Source organism: Nicotiana tabacum, chromosome 3 (genome assembly GCF_000715075.1).
Source record: "Nicotiana tabacum cultivar K326 chromosome 3, ASM71507v2, whole genome shotgun sequence".
Classification (NCBI taxonomy): domain Eukaryota; kingdom Viridiplantae; phylum Streptophyta; class Magnoliopsida; order Solanales; family Solanaceae; genus Nicotiana; species Nicotiana tabacum.
This window is the reverse complement of record NC_134082.1, coordinates 164722092-164736220: the sequence shown is the minus strand read 5'-3', so window position 1 is coordinate 164736220 and position 14129 is coordinate 164722092. Positions and strand designations below refer to the sequence as shown.

At 36.6% G+C, this 14129-nt stretch overlaps 2 protein-coding genes across 3 annotated transcripts; one reads left to right on the top strand and one right to left on the bottom strand.

The window, feature by feature from the left end:
* The first annotated feature begins 977 nt into the window (after positions 1-977).
* On the top strand, positions 978-4793 carry LOC107782103 (potassium channel KAT3). 2 transcript variants are annotated; one of them, XM_016602939.2, is made up of 11 exons: positions 978-1778; positions 1867-2085; positions 2169-2330; positions 2436-2493; positions 2602-2919; positions 3015-3254; positions 3340-3438; positions 3542-3574; positions 3675-3860; positions 3991-4426; positions 4507-4793. In XM_016602939.2, exons 1-11 carry the CDS (start codon positions 1600-1602, stop codon positions 4611-4613), a joined length of 2037 nt encoding a protein of 678 aa, XP_016458425.1. In that variant the 5' UTR covers positions 978-1599; the 3' UTR covers positions 4614-4793. The 2 variants fall into 2 exon arrangements, with proteins under 2 accessions (XP_016458425.1, XP_016458424.1); XM_016602938.2 differs by having other exon boundaries at positions 3982-4426.
* On the bottom strand, positions 4678-13716 carry LOC107782104 (mannosyl-oligosaccharide 1,2-alpha-mannosidase MNS3-like). Its single transcript, XM_016602940.2, has 6 exons — positions 13374-13716; positions 11205-12163; positions 9924-10176; positions 9180-9377; positions 5510-5658; positions 4678-5410 (listed from the first exon to the last, which is right to left on the bottom strand). Exons 1-6 carry the CDS (start codon positions 13449-13451, stop codon positions 5158-5160), a joined length of 1890 nt encoding a protein of 629 aa, XP_016458426.2. The 5' UTR covers positions 13452-13716; the 3' UTR covers positions 4678-5157.
* Between the last annotated feature and the right edge of the window lie 413 nt (positions 13717-14129).

Genomic DNA, 14129 nt, shown 5'->3' with positions numbered 1-14129 from the left:
ATTAAATGGAGTTTGATTTTTGCTACAATGCAAAGTCGGCAAAAGATCTTCATCCATACCACAAATAGTGTGATTTTCTGGATAAAATTCCCTCTTAAGGCGTACCAAATTGGGGTCCTCTCTCCTTCGTGTGTCTAGTAAAAAGTAAAAACTATACCTAGATAAAACTTCATTTTCTAAGAAATTTCTTGCATGTGTGCGTGTGATTTATTTATATGAACCACCTCTGCACCTGTCTCTATCATTTCGCCTTCTACTAAGAAGAACTAAACAAATTACTAAGTAACTAACATATATCTGGTCAAATTAAAAGATCTGTGACAATAAGTGTACAAAAGGGATTTAATGAACTCCAAACATCTATCACTTTGAAGCAATATATGGAGAAGACAATGGTCGGGCCAATATCAACAAACAGCATGTTGTTGTCGTGGAAATACTTTCAATATGCAAATAATAAGGTATCACTTGAGGTCATTTTACAATTTTGTCCATTAATTTGTCTTCCACTTAAAATAGAGAATTTTATCACTTTTTTCAAGAAAATCACGTCTAAACACAATTTTAAACTTCAAAATACTCTTTTCCTTCGATTTTAACTTTAGATACTCATTTTTTCAACTTCAAATTCGCTTTTGCTTTATCACAAAGAGGGTCAACACATAATGAAGAGATACGAGAGAGAAACTGGATATATGGAGGGCATCTATTCCAGCACATATGGTTCTGATTGCACTGCAAAAAATAACACTAGCATCCTTTTTTTTTTCCCTCTCTTTTTCATAGCAACATTATCAAACTTAAGGTTAGAAAAATTGAGTCTTTTAAGTTTTAAGGAAAGGAAGGAGAGAGAGAGAAACGAAAAAAAAAAGAGATTTTTGTTAAAACTAAAGTTTCTTCTTATTGGTCCACGTGTTTTCCACGAAATAGTCCCCTCCCAGAATCCTACTAAAATTTGTTGGTCCAATTCTAGAAAATGAAGTGAAAACACCCAACTGGTTTTCACTCAAAATCTGTCCTTTCAAGAAATGCTTATTCTTAAAAAATGGTGGAGCTCCCACCACCATTATTATTACCATTACAGGCCAGCCCCATTTTCCTTTCCTTTCTCTCCCTCCTAATTATCTCAGAAATTAACTTCTCTCTGCTGCTGCTGCTGCTGCATTATAATGAAGCTAACTCATGTCTGCCACTTTAACAGCCGTATTGGCTCAGTTTTATCAATCAAAACTTGTCTGTATTTCCATTACATTTTTTTTGTTAAAATATAACTCAACAAACACTATACTATATTTTTTTAACTTCTTCCTAAATTTCTCTTCTTTTCCTTTCCTTAATGATACCATAGGATAGAAGCAGCATAGTCACGTTCTTAAAGTTGAATACTTTTTAAAAGAATCATATTAAAGAAGACTTGACCCGTGTGTGCCAACCGCTTCTTCACCTATATATATAAAGGCTCCTTATACTAGGGAGTTTACCACCAAAAAGACTTGTTATTTTTAACAGTCTCTCTATTTATTATACATTTGCCTTTCCAAGAAAGTCTAAAACCCCACCTCCCATATCACAGGCAAACCAAAAAGAAGCAATAATATAATGTCTTTTTCTTATGCTAAAAACTGTTTGCAACGGTTTTGTGTGGATGAGTTCCAAATGAATACAGAAACCAGTAATGGTTTCTTCTCAAATGATCTTCTCCCTTCTCTTGGAGCTAGAATTAACTACGCTACAAAGCTTCGAAAATTCATCGTTTCGCCTTTCAATCCCCGGTATAGGTAATAACTAATGAATCTCTCACCCCTGTTACATAGAAAATTAATTAGGCTTATGATTGTAATTGAGTTTTTTGGTGAGTTATTTCAGGTGTTGGGAGATGTTTCTGGTTGTTTTGGTCATATACTCAGCCTGGATTTCTCCATTTGAGTTTGCATTCTTGTCATACAATGAAGATGATGCTTTATTCATCATTGACCACATTGTCAACTGCTTCTTTGCTATTGACATTTTCCTCACCTTCTTCGTCGCGTATCTTCATCGAGAGTCCTATCTCCTTGTTGATGAACCTAAGAAAATTGCAATAAGGTAAACATGTTGTTCTAAGTCAGTATATTCATGTCCAACTTCAAGAAAATAGATATATAGTTGTAACATGTAAATAATAACAGGTACTTGTCAAGTTGGTTCATATTTGATGTATGCTCCACTGTACCATTTCAATCATTGATCCTCCTCTTCACGGATCACAAAGAAAGCGGTGGAGTTGGCTTCAAGTTGCTCAGCATGCTCAGACTATGGCGTCTCAGACGAGTCAGTGCCCTATTTGCAAGGTCCAAACACCACCTGTTTTTGGTTTCTTCTACACATGAATGAATTATGAAATGCTTTAATGCTGGAACCAATTCTCACATATAAGCCGGTTTGCTTTCCTTCAGACTTGAGAAGGATATCCGGTTTAACTACTTCTGGACGCGATGTACAAAACTCATATCAGTAAGTCTTCAATGCTTTAATTTATTCTTGAATCCAAAAAGATGAAATTTCTGTATGTATTATAGCATGTTGACCACTAGTATATATTTGGTTGTTGTTTGAGTTCAGGTAACATTGTTTGCAGTGCACTGTGCTGGATGCTTTAACTATATGATTGCAGATAGATATCCTGATCCAAGAAAAACATGGATTGGTGCTGTAAATCCTGATTTCAAGAAAGAAAGCGTTGGCGATAGATATATAACTTCACTATATTGGTCTATTGTAACTATGACAACAACCGGTTATGGGGATTTGCATGCTGAGAACTCAAGGGAAATGTTGTTTGACATTTTTTACATGTTATTCAACTTGGGATTGACTTCTTACATCATTGGAAACATGACTAATCTTGTTGTTCATTGGACCAGCCGCACCAGAAACTTCGTATGCTTCTCTCTTTCTCCACAAATCGCGTGTTACTTACAGGTTATATTCATCTTAAGATCAAATTAAACATCAGAATTCTTGTTTGTTTTCAGAGGGATACAGTGAAAGCAGCTCAAGAATTTGCGAAAAGGAATCAGTTGCCTCCAAGGGTACAAGATCAGGTTTTATCCCACATATGTCTCAAGTTCAGAACTGAAGCATTGAAACAAGACGAAACTCTCAATGGCCTTCCCAAAGCCATCCGAACGAGTATTGCACATCACCTGTTTTTCCCTATAGTTCAAAATGTTCGTTTGTTCCAAGGTGTTTCGCCAAACCTTCTTTTCCAACTGGTAATTTTCTCCCATTCCTTCTCTCTTGTTCTATTTCCGGATATCTGCATTTTAACAGTGTGGTTCTTAAATTCTCCTCGTTAAGGTTCCTGAAATGGAAGCTGAATACTTCCCTCCCAAGCAAGATGTGATTTTGCAGAATGAGGCTCCAACAGATCTGTATATAATAGTTTCAGGAGCAGTGGTAAGTTAATTTTATAGAATGAGTATATATATAGTTACTTGAAACCTTAGAAAAACTGTGCTTTTCATGTACTTATATCGTATTTTATAAATCATTGCTGCAGGAACTGATAGCACAAATTGAAGGGCTAGAGCAAGTAAGTATTACATAACTAATATATTCATTTTTTTAACATCAAGAAAGTCACAACTTTAGGATATAACTTATCTCTCTCCTCAATCTTGTTTCCAAACCAGACAATTGGAAAGGCTGTTGCAGGAGATCTATTTGGAGAAATAGGTGTTTTATGTGGGAGACCACAGCCATTTGCTGTTCGAACTACTGAGATTTCTCAAATTCTACGACTAAGCAGAACAGCTTTGATGAACATTCTCCGCGCAAATCCAGAAGATGAACGGATAGTTATGAACAATCTTTTGCTGGTAAGTTTACCAGATTATGCACAACTTTCTTCTCACGCAACTTTTCCTGGTAAATCCACTATTGTTATTGCTTAGGAAAAACGACATTCACAAACAATTCTTTTTGTTTAAAAAACATCAGAATCTGCAGGGATTCGGAGGCTTTGGTTATGTGGACCACCAAACAAATGGAGGGCCAGATATCAAAAGGCATCATGATACAGCACTGACTAGCATAGATATCAACAATTTGGAAGCTAGAGTTAAGAAGCAAGAGGGAGATGATGTACAAGAAATAAACAAAAGCATGAATAATTTGTCACTAAATCTTGAAAACAAGAGAGAACTAAATGAGCAGAAAGTTGAGCTCATTGGACCAGATGAGAAGGGAACAAAGAGCTGTCAACTGAACCCTGAGGTCCCCTGTTGTTCTAAATCTTGTAGTACCAATTCAAGTGGTTCTAAAGTGACAAAATCCACCAATAAGAGAGTCACCATTCACATGCAAAAGAAAGAATCATTGCATCACCAGTTTGGGAAGCTAATCATTGTACCTGATTCACTAGAAGAGCTATTCAGAGTAGCAGGTAAATTACCTTTCATATTAGGTAAATTAAAGAACCTAATTATAATTTTATTCTCACCCTGCAATTTTGTGCAACTGCAGGTCAAAGATTTGGAGGCTACAATTTCAAGAGAGCTGTAAATGCAGAGGATGCTGAAATAGATGAGATTGATGTCATCAGAGATGGCGACCATTTGTTTTTCCTTTAACATGAATGCTTGAGCATTGAATATAATCCTAAAGGAAAATTATCAGAAATTTAGAGAATGCTCAGAGGATAAAAGCAATTGTATATTGATCTCATTTTGTAAATGTTAGGCTAAATGATCAATCTTTGTATCTCCAAAGGGAGAAATCAAAATTGCAAACTAATACATCAGTTTCAAGAATATCTTCGACTCACTACAGAAGGATTACACTCTATATCCAGTTCTTTTCATGAATAACATACAACTTTAACACCTAGTAAAATTGCAACTATCTCGTGTGCTCTATACAAACAAGATGTTTAACAGGAGTTTCCTGCCTCAAGTCTTGCTCTGGATAGAAGTTCCAGATGTATCAATTGACAAGCTTCAGATGAAAATTTCAGCGAGCTCCATCTAAATTAACATTTATGAATAAGCTTCCATGAGGTCACTTGCAACCTAATGAGCCGATTTAAACTCCATCTGAGCTTTGCTGAAACATGTTCTCTTGGGTCATCTGCATCCGCCAATATTGAAAAAATTCTCCTTGCATGCATGCAGTGTACTATTGACTTCTAGAAATTATTGGGATAGGATGAGCTTCTGTGTTGAATACATACTCATCCAACGGGATTGTGGTGCTATTACCAAACAGCAAATAGAGGTATTTGAGTGTTTCACCCAAGAAAAATGTCTCCATCTTGTCTCTTCTTCGTGGAGGAAGCACAGTGACATCGTCAAGAGAAGTGTAACCTCCAGAATCGACTTTTGTGTACTTCTCAAATGCCTCAAAAATTTGCCACCCCCATTCACGATACCTAAAGAAGAGTCCACCAAATCAACAAAACTTATCTGTAAAAACCCATAAAGTGAATATATATCTAAGTTCACAGATCAACTGAAAAAAAGGAACATACTTTGAATCGCCAGTAATACGATAGAGTACAAACAATGATTCAACGGTTTCAGGACGCAAAAGATTGTGACGATCGGCAGGCTTTATGATTATGTCATTCAAATATCTCGAACTTTTGTTTCCACCATCAGGGCCACCTTCAGAATTTCCCTGCTTGAAGAAAACAAGATAACAAAAAAAACATTAGAATGCAAGAATTTTCCAATTATGTCACAATAGAGAATACTCAAGTCGGATTTGATATATGAACACTATCGTCAATTTATCTTACGTCTCTCTGTTGATGAGAATAGATCATTCAAGTTGTGATAGGCACAATTTCACTCTGATTGTTTGCCAGATTTGTTTGATTGATTGGACTAGCATTAAGTTATTCTTACATCTTTTAAAACCACTAAATATGTGTTGCATCTAGAAATAATTGACATTAAACATACATTAGAAGTTTAGAGTATGCAACAAGATTTTTCAAATTTTCACAAATCCCTGTAACGACCTGGCCGGTCGTTTTGAGTATTTTAGCCTTGTTCCCCTATTTATTGCCTCCCATATGTTATAATATGGTTATGTGACTTGTCAGGGTAGTTGATTTTGGTTTCGGGCGAGTTTCGGAGTGAAACGGGACACATAGTCCGTAAGTTGGAGGCTTAAGTTGAAAGAGTTGTCCGAAGTTTGACTTTTGTGTAGACGGCTCCGGAATGGAGTTTTGACTGTTCCAATAGCTCTGTATGGTGATTTTGGACTTGGGAGCATGTCCGGATGTTGATTTGGAGGTCCGTAGATCGTTTCGGCTTGAATTGGCTAAAGTTAGAAAGTTGAAGGTTTGGAAGGTTGAGAAGTTTCACCGGGTGTTGACTTTATTGATATCGGGTCCGGATTTTGGTTCCGGAAATCAAAATAGGTCTGTTGTGTCAATTATGACTTGTGTTAAAATTTGAGGTCAATTGGAGTTGGTTTGGTATGTTTCGGCATTGGTTTTTGAAGTAAGAAATTCATAAGTTCCTTAGACTTGAATCGATGCGCGATTCGTGGTTTTAGTGTTGTTTGATGTGATTTGAGGCTTCGAGCGAGTTCATATCATGATTTAGGATTTGTTGGTAAGTTTGGACGGGCGTGTTTCGGGTCGAGTTCGGACTATTTGCTTTTGAATTAGGACGGCTGGTTTCTTGTTCTGGTTTCCTTCTACGCATTCGCGAAGGTTCCCCGCGATCGCGTAGAGTCCTTAAGGACTGTTGAGATTTTTCTCTTCGCATTCGCGAAGTCAGGGGTGTGATCGCGAAGGTTGCTGAGTTTAAGCATTGCGAACGCGTGTGGTCGATCGCATTCGCGTATAAGGAAGGTGAGGCTGGGGCTGAGGCACGCATTGTTCTTCACGTTCGTGTGGCCTGGGACGCGATCACGCAAGTGGAGGAAGCTGGTCATCGTGTTCGCGATTGGCTTCACGCGACCGCAAAGAAGGTTTAATGAGCTGGGGAAAATTGTTCTACACGATCGCAAAAGAGGATAACTGGGCAGCAGTGTCAAATTTCCAAAAAGAGGGTTTTATCTCATTTTTCATCTTTCGGACCTAGAGAGCTCGGTTTTTGGCGATTTTTCGAGGGATTTTCAAGGAAATCATCGGAGTAAGTGATTCTAAATCGGAATTGGTTATTATACATGAATCCATCTTTATTTTTGTCATTTAATTAGTGATTTGAGTTGGAAAATTTGGGGGGAAATTGTGAAACTTCATAGACAAAATTTTGGGGATTTGAAAGGCGATTTGAGGTTGGATTTGAGTAATTTTTGTATGGTTAGACTCGTTATCGAATGGGTGTTCGGATTTTGTAAGTTTGGTCGGGTTCCGAGGCGCGGCCCGGGGTTGACTTTTTTAGTTGGCTTTTTGTTTCTCTTTTAAGATTGCCACTTTATTGTTCGGAATAGCTTCCTATGGTTTTCATTTATGGCATGAAGTTGTTTTGGCTAGATTCGAGCCGTTCAGAGTTGGATAAAAGCAGGAAAGGCTTACTAGTGGATTGAGTTTGCGTGTTTTGAGGTAAGTGTCTTGTCTAACTTTGTGTGAGGGAATTACCCCTTAGGATTGGTGTTGTTTTGTGCTAATTGTGGTATGTGAAAGCTGTGTACGCAAGGTGACGAGTGTGTACATGGGTTAAATGTAGTAATTGACCGGTTCAAGCTATATAGACTCCTTTCATGCCTGTAATTGAGTTGCCATAACATGTTATTTCATCGTCATTAGTCTATCTTACATGCTTTACTTGACATTGTTAATACTTGTCTTATCTTTCACTTGCTAATTGCCTCTACATGCTTAGTTGAAGCAATTGCTCTCTCAATTCCATATTCATTCTTTAACCGTTGAGTTCCTTTACTTGAAGTTGTTATTTCTTGGAATATCTTATTGTTGAATTTTGGAGTTGAAGTTATAAAGGCCGTGATTCACATCGAGGCAAAGTTGTAAAGCTGTTGAAATATCATTCTTTTTGAGTTATTCACTATCGGTTGCTATTGTTGAGACTCTTGTACATATTGTAGTTGAGCTATGAGCTATTTATTGTGGAAATACTATTATTGTTAATTTCTTTGGCAATTGTGGTATTGGGCACTTGAGGTGCGATCTATGTTATGTTGTGATATTGATAGGCATGCGGTGGTATAAGGATTGGGGTTGAAACGCATGTAGTGAGATAAGGTGGGCTTGATACGCGTGTTGCTAGTAGGGGAACTACTTGAAGCCACGCAGTGTGATAAGGTAGGCTAAAACGCGAGTAGCTATTTCGGGAAAAATGATTTTTAAAACTAAATGCAAGGCTCCCGCGGTGATATAAGGAAAGATTGTGATTTGATTTGTGAAATGAGACTACGAGGCAGTACCTCGGTAGTTATTGTTGTTGATACCTTTCATTTACATCACTTGTGTTTTGTTTGCATTGCTTCCTTGGCATTCTTATTATGTGTTTTCTTCTGTGGTGTCTTAATTCCCTTAGTTCAGTGTAGCTATTCTTGTTATATTTCTTCATTGTATCATTTCCATCGTTTTTCATTATCATATTGTCATATACATGTTCAGTTTTTCTTATTTATTCCAGCAGGTGTCTTGACCTGGAATCGTCACTACTCTACCGAGGTTAGGCTTAATATTTACTGGATACCATTGTGGTTTACTCATACTATGTTTCTGCACATCTTTTTATGCAGATCCAGGTACCTCATACCAGCCTAGGCACCAGTGAGTCAAGCTCGGATCGGAGACTTCAAGGTATACATGCCGGTGTCTACGGGCTTCAGAGTCACCCTCTATCTAGTTCTATATCATTCTTCTTTTATTAGATATTGTTGTATAGGGATGTTCAGTATACTCAAGTAGAGCTTGTGACTTGGTATCACCGGATCTTGGGAGTTTTGTTCTGTTGAGTTGCGGAGTCCTTTTTATGATAGTTGTTGGTTAATTTGAAAGATTTATCATTACTCAGTTAAATACTGCATGTATGCTAGCCTTACCTAGTCTTAGAGACTAGGTGCCATCACGATATGCTATGGAGGAAAATTGGGGTCGTGATACTCCCCCTACTCAAAAAATAATTTGAAGATCGACAAGGGAAAACTGAAAGCAACACCTTACATAAAAGTTGCCAAAAGTGATGAAAAAAATAAAAAATGTTTTAACTCACCTCAATATTGAAATAAGCTATTTCTGGAGCAAGGCCAGTAGAGGTTACTGAGTATATTTCCACGCATGTCTTAGCCAGATCTTCAGCAAGCTTTAGGTTTTCCATATCTTCAAAAGTGAGCAAGTTCTCTTTCATAGCCCTTTCCTTTGTGAACCCCTTTGTAGCGCCAAGGGCCAGGGCACCAGGAAGGAAACACACCTGAGGATGATGCCAAATGATATCAAACTTATAAGAACAGACATCAACATCTTAAATCAAGCTTTCATATATTTAGGAATGTAAATTTCATTGTGAATAAAAAAAAGAAAGAGGCACGAAAAGTCTGTTTTCCTCTAAATCAAGATTAGACACTTTAACAGAAAACACATTACTAAAATATATAGCTAGGTCGGTAGGTAAAGGTATCTCAATGTCTGCAACTTGTAATCCATCATAAATCAACACAAACAGAAGAGAAAAATGAAACTTATGGCCAGCGATTTTAGTACGTTAAACTCTTGAGTGAGAAAAATGATTGATAAATTTGAAAACCTTCTATGAACATACAAAATTTAAAATATAGAATTGGCTAAGTATATTAAGGAGAGTATTGAAATGTAGGTTGGGATGATCTTTTTTCTTTCTTTCTTTACTGCAGATAAATTTGGCATCATGCAGCTGATTTCCTTGTCAGTCCCATTTCGAAGTTTCCATCTTTGGTTTCTGAAGCACAGCTAGAAAAGAATAATAACAGAAATGGCATACCAGGTGATCCATCTTTGGACTGAAACCACCTTCTCTCCCATAAGGCAATTCTCCCACAAAGAGCAAGCCGTTTGGAACAGATTTGCGAACAAGAAGGTGCCTGACACCTTTAATTGCTTCGACATACATATCGTACAAGTATGAACAGTTAGTTCCTCGCTGCTGAAGCCACACTTTAATAAGATACTCATAGTAGCTATCACCACGAGATCCAAGTCTAATATTGTCTCCACTAAAGTCTCCAGATTGAGGGCTGACATCATCATAAGCACAAACGAAAAGTCAATGGGTATAACAGTTCTATATTTTCTAATCCAACAGTAAACACTAATGAAAAAAATCCAAAATCCACTCATTCTTAGACTTGTACTCTGCACGGTTAAATTGCAGCTTTTGGCTGAGAGATATTTTCGTGGCAAAGAACAACAACAACAACAACGACCAATAAAAATATCAACGGAAGTGGCTGAGAAATGGCACAAATATCAACGGAAGTGGCTGAGAACAAGGAACAAAAGATGTGGTGGTGGAAGCATGTCTGAAGCAAGTGAACAAGATATTTGCACATTGACTCATTCAGAGACCCTAACCACAACTAAATGCTACTCTTTCATATGTTAGGGAATCTTGAGTGTATATATGCAAATAAAGCTACTGAACTATTGCAGAGATGTTCTTTTTTCTTCTTTTTTTTGGAGGGGTTGTGGTGAGATTTCTGGAAAACATGACTGCATCTTTCTAATATAATAGATAGTGAAGAAGGAATTGGCAATGGAACAAATTAGTTTAATTAGTTTAGTTTAATAGTAAATCTTATTGTATAATCAGGAAATAAAACAGTAACCAACAATATAGATACAACTGGATATAGAAAAACTGTTATGGTTTTCCTGCATGTTGAATAGGAGGGGAAAAGAATAATTAAAAGAAGTTCATTGATTCTAGAGACATAGAGTGAACTGCAAACTGTTTTCATCATAATTTGGTTTTAACAGTTAATTTTGCCAGAAGAGCTATATATACTTTACAAGAAAATAAGAAACAGACAGAACATAGAAAAGGCTTTTATCATATGGCTCTGTTACCATTGCGTTGAATGCCCTACATTGTTGGAAGTTGAGATATGTATAGCTCCCAAAACAATAATAACAGGTAAAGAAGACACATTTCAAGATACTGGAATAATTGCAGCACATGATATAATTACTATTCAGATATTAGCTGGGCAAACATCTGCCTACACAAGTCCTGGAATAGGAAAATAGGAGTTTAGTTGCTTACCTTATGTATATAGGGACCAGTCCCTCCACCTTTGGCAAAGTCTTTATATGTTGTAGAACCTTCATGGCTTCTATGCTATACTTCGCATCACCTGTTAGATAACTAAGATAATTGAATTCAAGCTGTAGGGTTGCAACTTCAGCAGTGCTACTCAGACCATCAGGAGCAGGATGTGCAGACTTTTCACGCAGGACAACATCACTGTATGGAATATCGGAGGGACTTGTTGTAAAAGCAGTAAGTAAACGATCAGCCAAGTTCCTAGCATTTTCCAGGTAAATAGATGGTTTAGGCCCCTTGTCTCCTGGAATTCCCCCTTGATTCCCACCACTTAAGTGATAAGCACTCAAAAGACCCCCTAGAACTCGTATTGTAGTTTCAAAGAGATTAACTTGGCCTTTCCCTTCAATCTTCTCAGGAAGATGTTTCTCAATCCACGAGCCTGCTTCATATACGACCTCATCAGCTCCCATAATCATAGCCGTGTCTAAAGCATCGATAACTGTAGCTCCCAAACCTCCTAAACCGTCAACCCCTCTATGGCTCAAGGGCATAAGTTCATCAAAACCCATGGCATAGGATTTGTAGCCAGACCAGGCATGGATAAATGCCTCTTTAACCTTCTGTTGTCTTGCTATCCATTCAGGCTCAGCTCTTTTCGTAGACTCTTGAATAGATCTATTCCTACTACTTATTTCATCGGGAGATAACCGAGGTGGAAGTCTAGGTGGTTTTCTCCAAAATCTCCTGAAGTTGCCGCTTCCATGAGTCATGATATTTTCTCCTTCCTTAGATCCATCATTTTTTGCTACACCATCAGATACAGGATGGACATCACTTTTATGAGCCAGTATGATATATGCTAAACCACCAATCATCAGTAACACAAGAAATTTCCCAGTGCTACATTTTAAATAATCACGTTTTCCGTTACTGGTTAATAGAGCCTGAGAAATTACCTGAAAAGATGAGGAAACTATAAAATTTCAGTGTACAACAGAAAATACATAATTCTGCTGCAGAAATATAAAGACTCTTTTCAAGGAGTGAAAATGATCTTGGAAGCTATCGCAAATTTACCAGGAAGAGCTTATAGGTGCATCAACACTGCAAGGAAAATGGTCAGAGATAATAAAAGACGAAAAAGGTCTTATCTATAGCTGCATTAATTGCTTTTTAACGTAGTCTACTCAAATATGTTAGCAATAACATCGTGTATTTATCACATGGCAATGAGGTCCAAATCTTATACTAGTTGAAATGGCAATTAAAATATAGTAATCACCAGCCTTCAACCAAAGTTATCACCAGCCTTCAACCAAAGTTACTATTTTTTTTGGTCTGTAGTTTTTATAGGCTGAGACGTAATAATGCTTTTAAAGGTGTCCGCGTACTAAGATTCACAACATAAATAAGTTATGTAACAGAAAGACGGTTTCGTGCAAGTACAACACTGTTGCAGCACCCTTTCATGGAATGAAGTGCATACCAAGGTCCAAAAGCTAAATCCTTCCCCCCATCCCCATCCCCCAAACCCACAAGAAGAGGAACTAAAAGAAAACTTTCAAAATGAGATTGACGACGGTTAAAAAACATAAAAATATACTAATCTGAAGCTCCACTTAGAGATTCAATAAGATAGCTAAAAAGATGGTATTAATAATTAACTAAGCACAAAAAGGGGAAAAAACATGCTTCAAGTGGTACAAGTGATATGCTCAGCTCAATGTCAAAGCCTATTTGAGCCTTCTTCATAAATTAGGAAATTTAATATTTAAATAAAATCTTTATGCTAGTTATATATCAAATCAAGTTCAAGAAGAACAAATGTTTGACTTGCCTCTATTTATATCCAATTGCAGTATTAGAGGTATATAATTTTTTTCTCTTTTTACCGGATTGGCTGTTACTTTCCGCATCAACTTTGGATTCAATTGCACCAGTCATAGTAAGCAAATTTTAGTTCATATAAGACAAAAAATAGAAGAACAACAAAAAAAACAAATTATTTCTCTCTTCAAACTAATCAGGGCATTTCCAATATATCCTATGAAGAAACCTTACCAAACTCAATTAAAAAATTGATCCTTTAATCCATTTAACAGAGAAATCAAGATAATTTCGAAAATGGAAACGGGATTCAAAGGTACAAAGTTTGATTGAGCTGACCTGAGATACGGATCGTTGGCGGAACTTGGCGTTATCATAATGCACATCTTTCACCGAGTAAGGCAATGAATTCGACATCTCTAGATCAAGAAAAAATAAATTACAAACAACTCCAGATTCTCAATTATGCTCTGCCTTAAAGCAGACTCAAACTACAAATCATACGCGTGTACATTTATCCACTATACTATACATTTATCCACTATACTAAAGCGCGCGTATATAGAGAATGTTATTATACTCGCCCAGATGAGAATCGGTGTTGCGGGAATTCGGAGGTGGACAAAGATGGAAGACTCGTGCTTTTGATTCGTTGTGAAAGACTTGTGAGTGGTGGTCTTTCAGAAAAAGGCCAAAATAGTTACAAAATTAATTAAATAATAAATTATAAGAAAATTAACTAAAATAACCATTCATCTAACCATTTAAACTAAAATAGTCTATGATATATATAATATATGATATATGAATAATTAATATATATATAATGTATATATAATCATACAATCAATATATAATTTATATATATCAATTAAATAAATAATAAATTTGTCCGATTATTTGTATACATATTAACAAATTATACTAGAAAAGATAAATTAGTCAAATCTTAACAGGAGTAGTACACACCCTCTTCTATATCTAGTGTTGAAAGTTGAGGCCATCTACTAGTAGAGTAGCAGTCCAAGCCAAATGGGTCTCCTTTTTAAACCTGGCCGATAAAATAGAATTAACATAAATAACCCTTTTTCTTTT

Excerpts from the sequence above, each read along its gene's own strand:
- LOC107782103 (XM_016602938.2), top strand. The coding sequence starts at position 1,600 with ATGTCTTTTTCTTATGCTAAAAACTGTTTGCAACGGTTTTGTGTGGAT. Across the intron at positions 1,779-1,866 it reads CCTTTCAATCCCCGGTATAG|GTGTTGGGAGATGTTTCTGG; the intron begins GTAATAACTAAT and ends GAGTTATTTCAG. Across the intron at positions 2,920-3,014 it reads CCAGCCGCACCAGAAACTTC|AGGGATACAGTGAAAGCAGC; the intron begins GTATGCTTCTCT and ends GTTTGTTTTCAG.
- LOC107782104 (XM_016602940.2), bottom strand. The coding sequence starts at position 13,451 with ATGTCGAATTCATTGCCTTACTCGGTGAAAGATGTGCATTATGATAAC. Across the intron at positions 12,164-13,373 it reads GCCAACGATCCGTATCTCAG|GTAATTTCTCAGGCTCTATT; the intron begins GTCAGCTCAATC and ends TCATCTTTTCAG. Across the intron at positions 9,378-9,923 it reads GTCCAAAGATGGATCACCTG|GTGTGTTTCCTTCCTGGTGC; the intron begins GTATGCCATTTC and ends CATCATCCTCAG.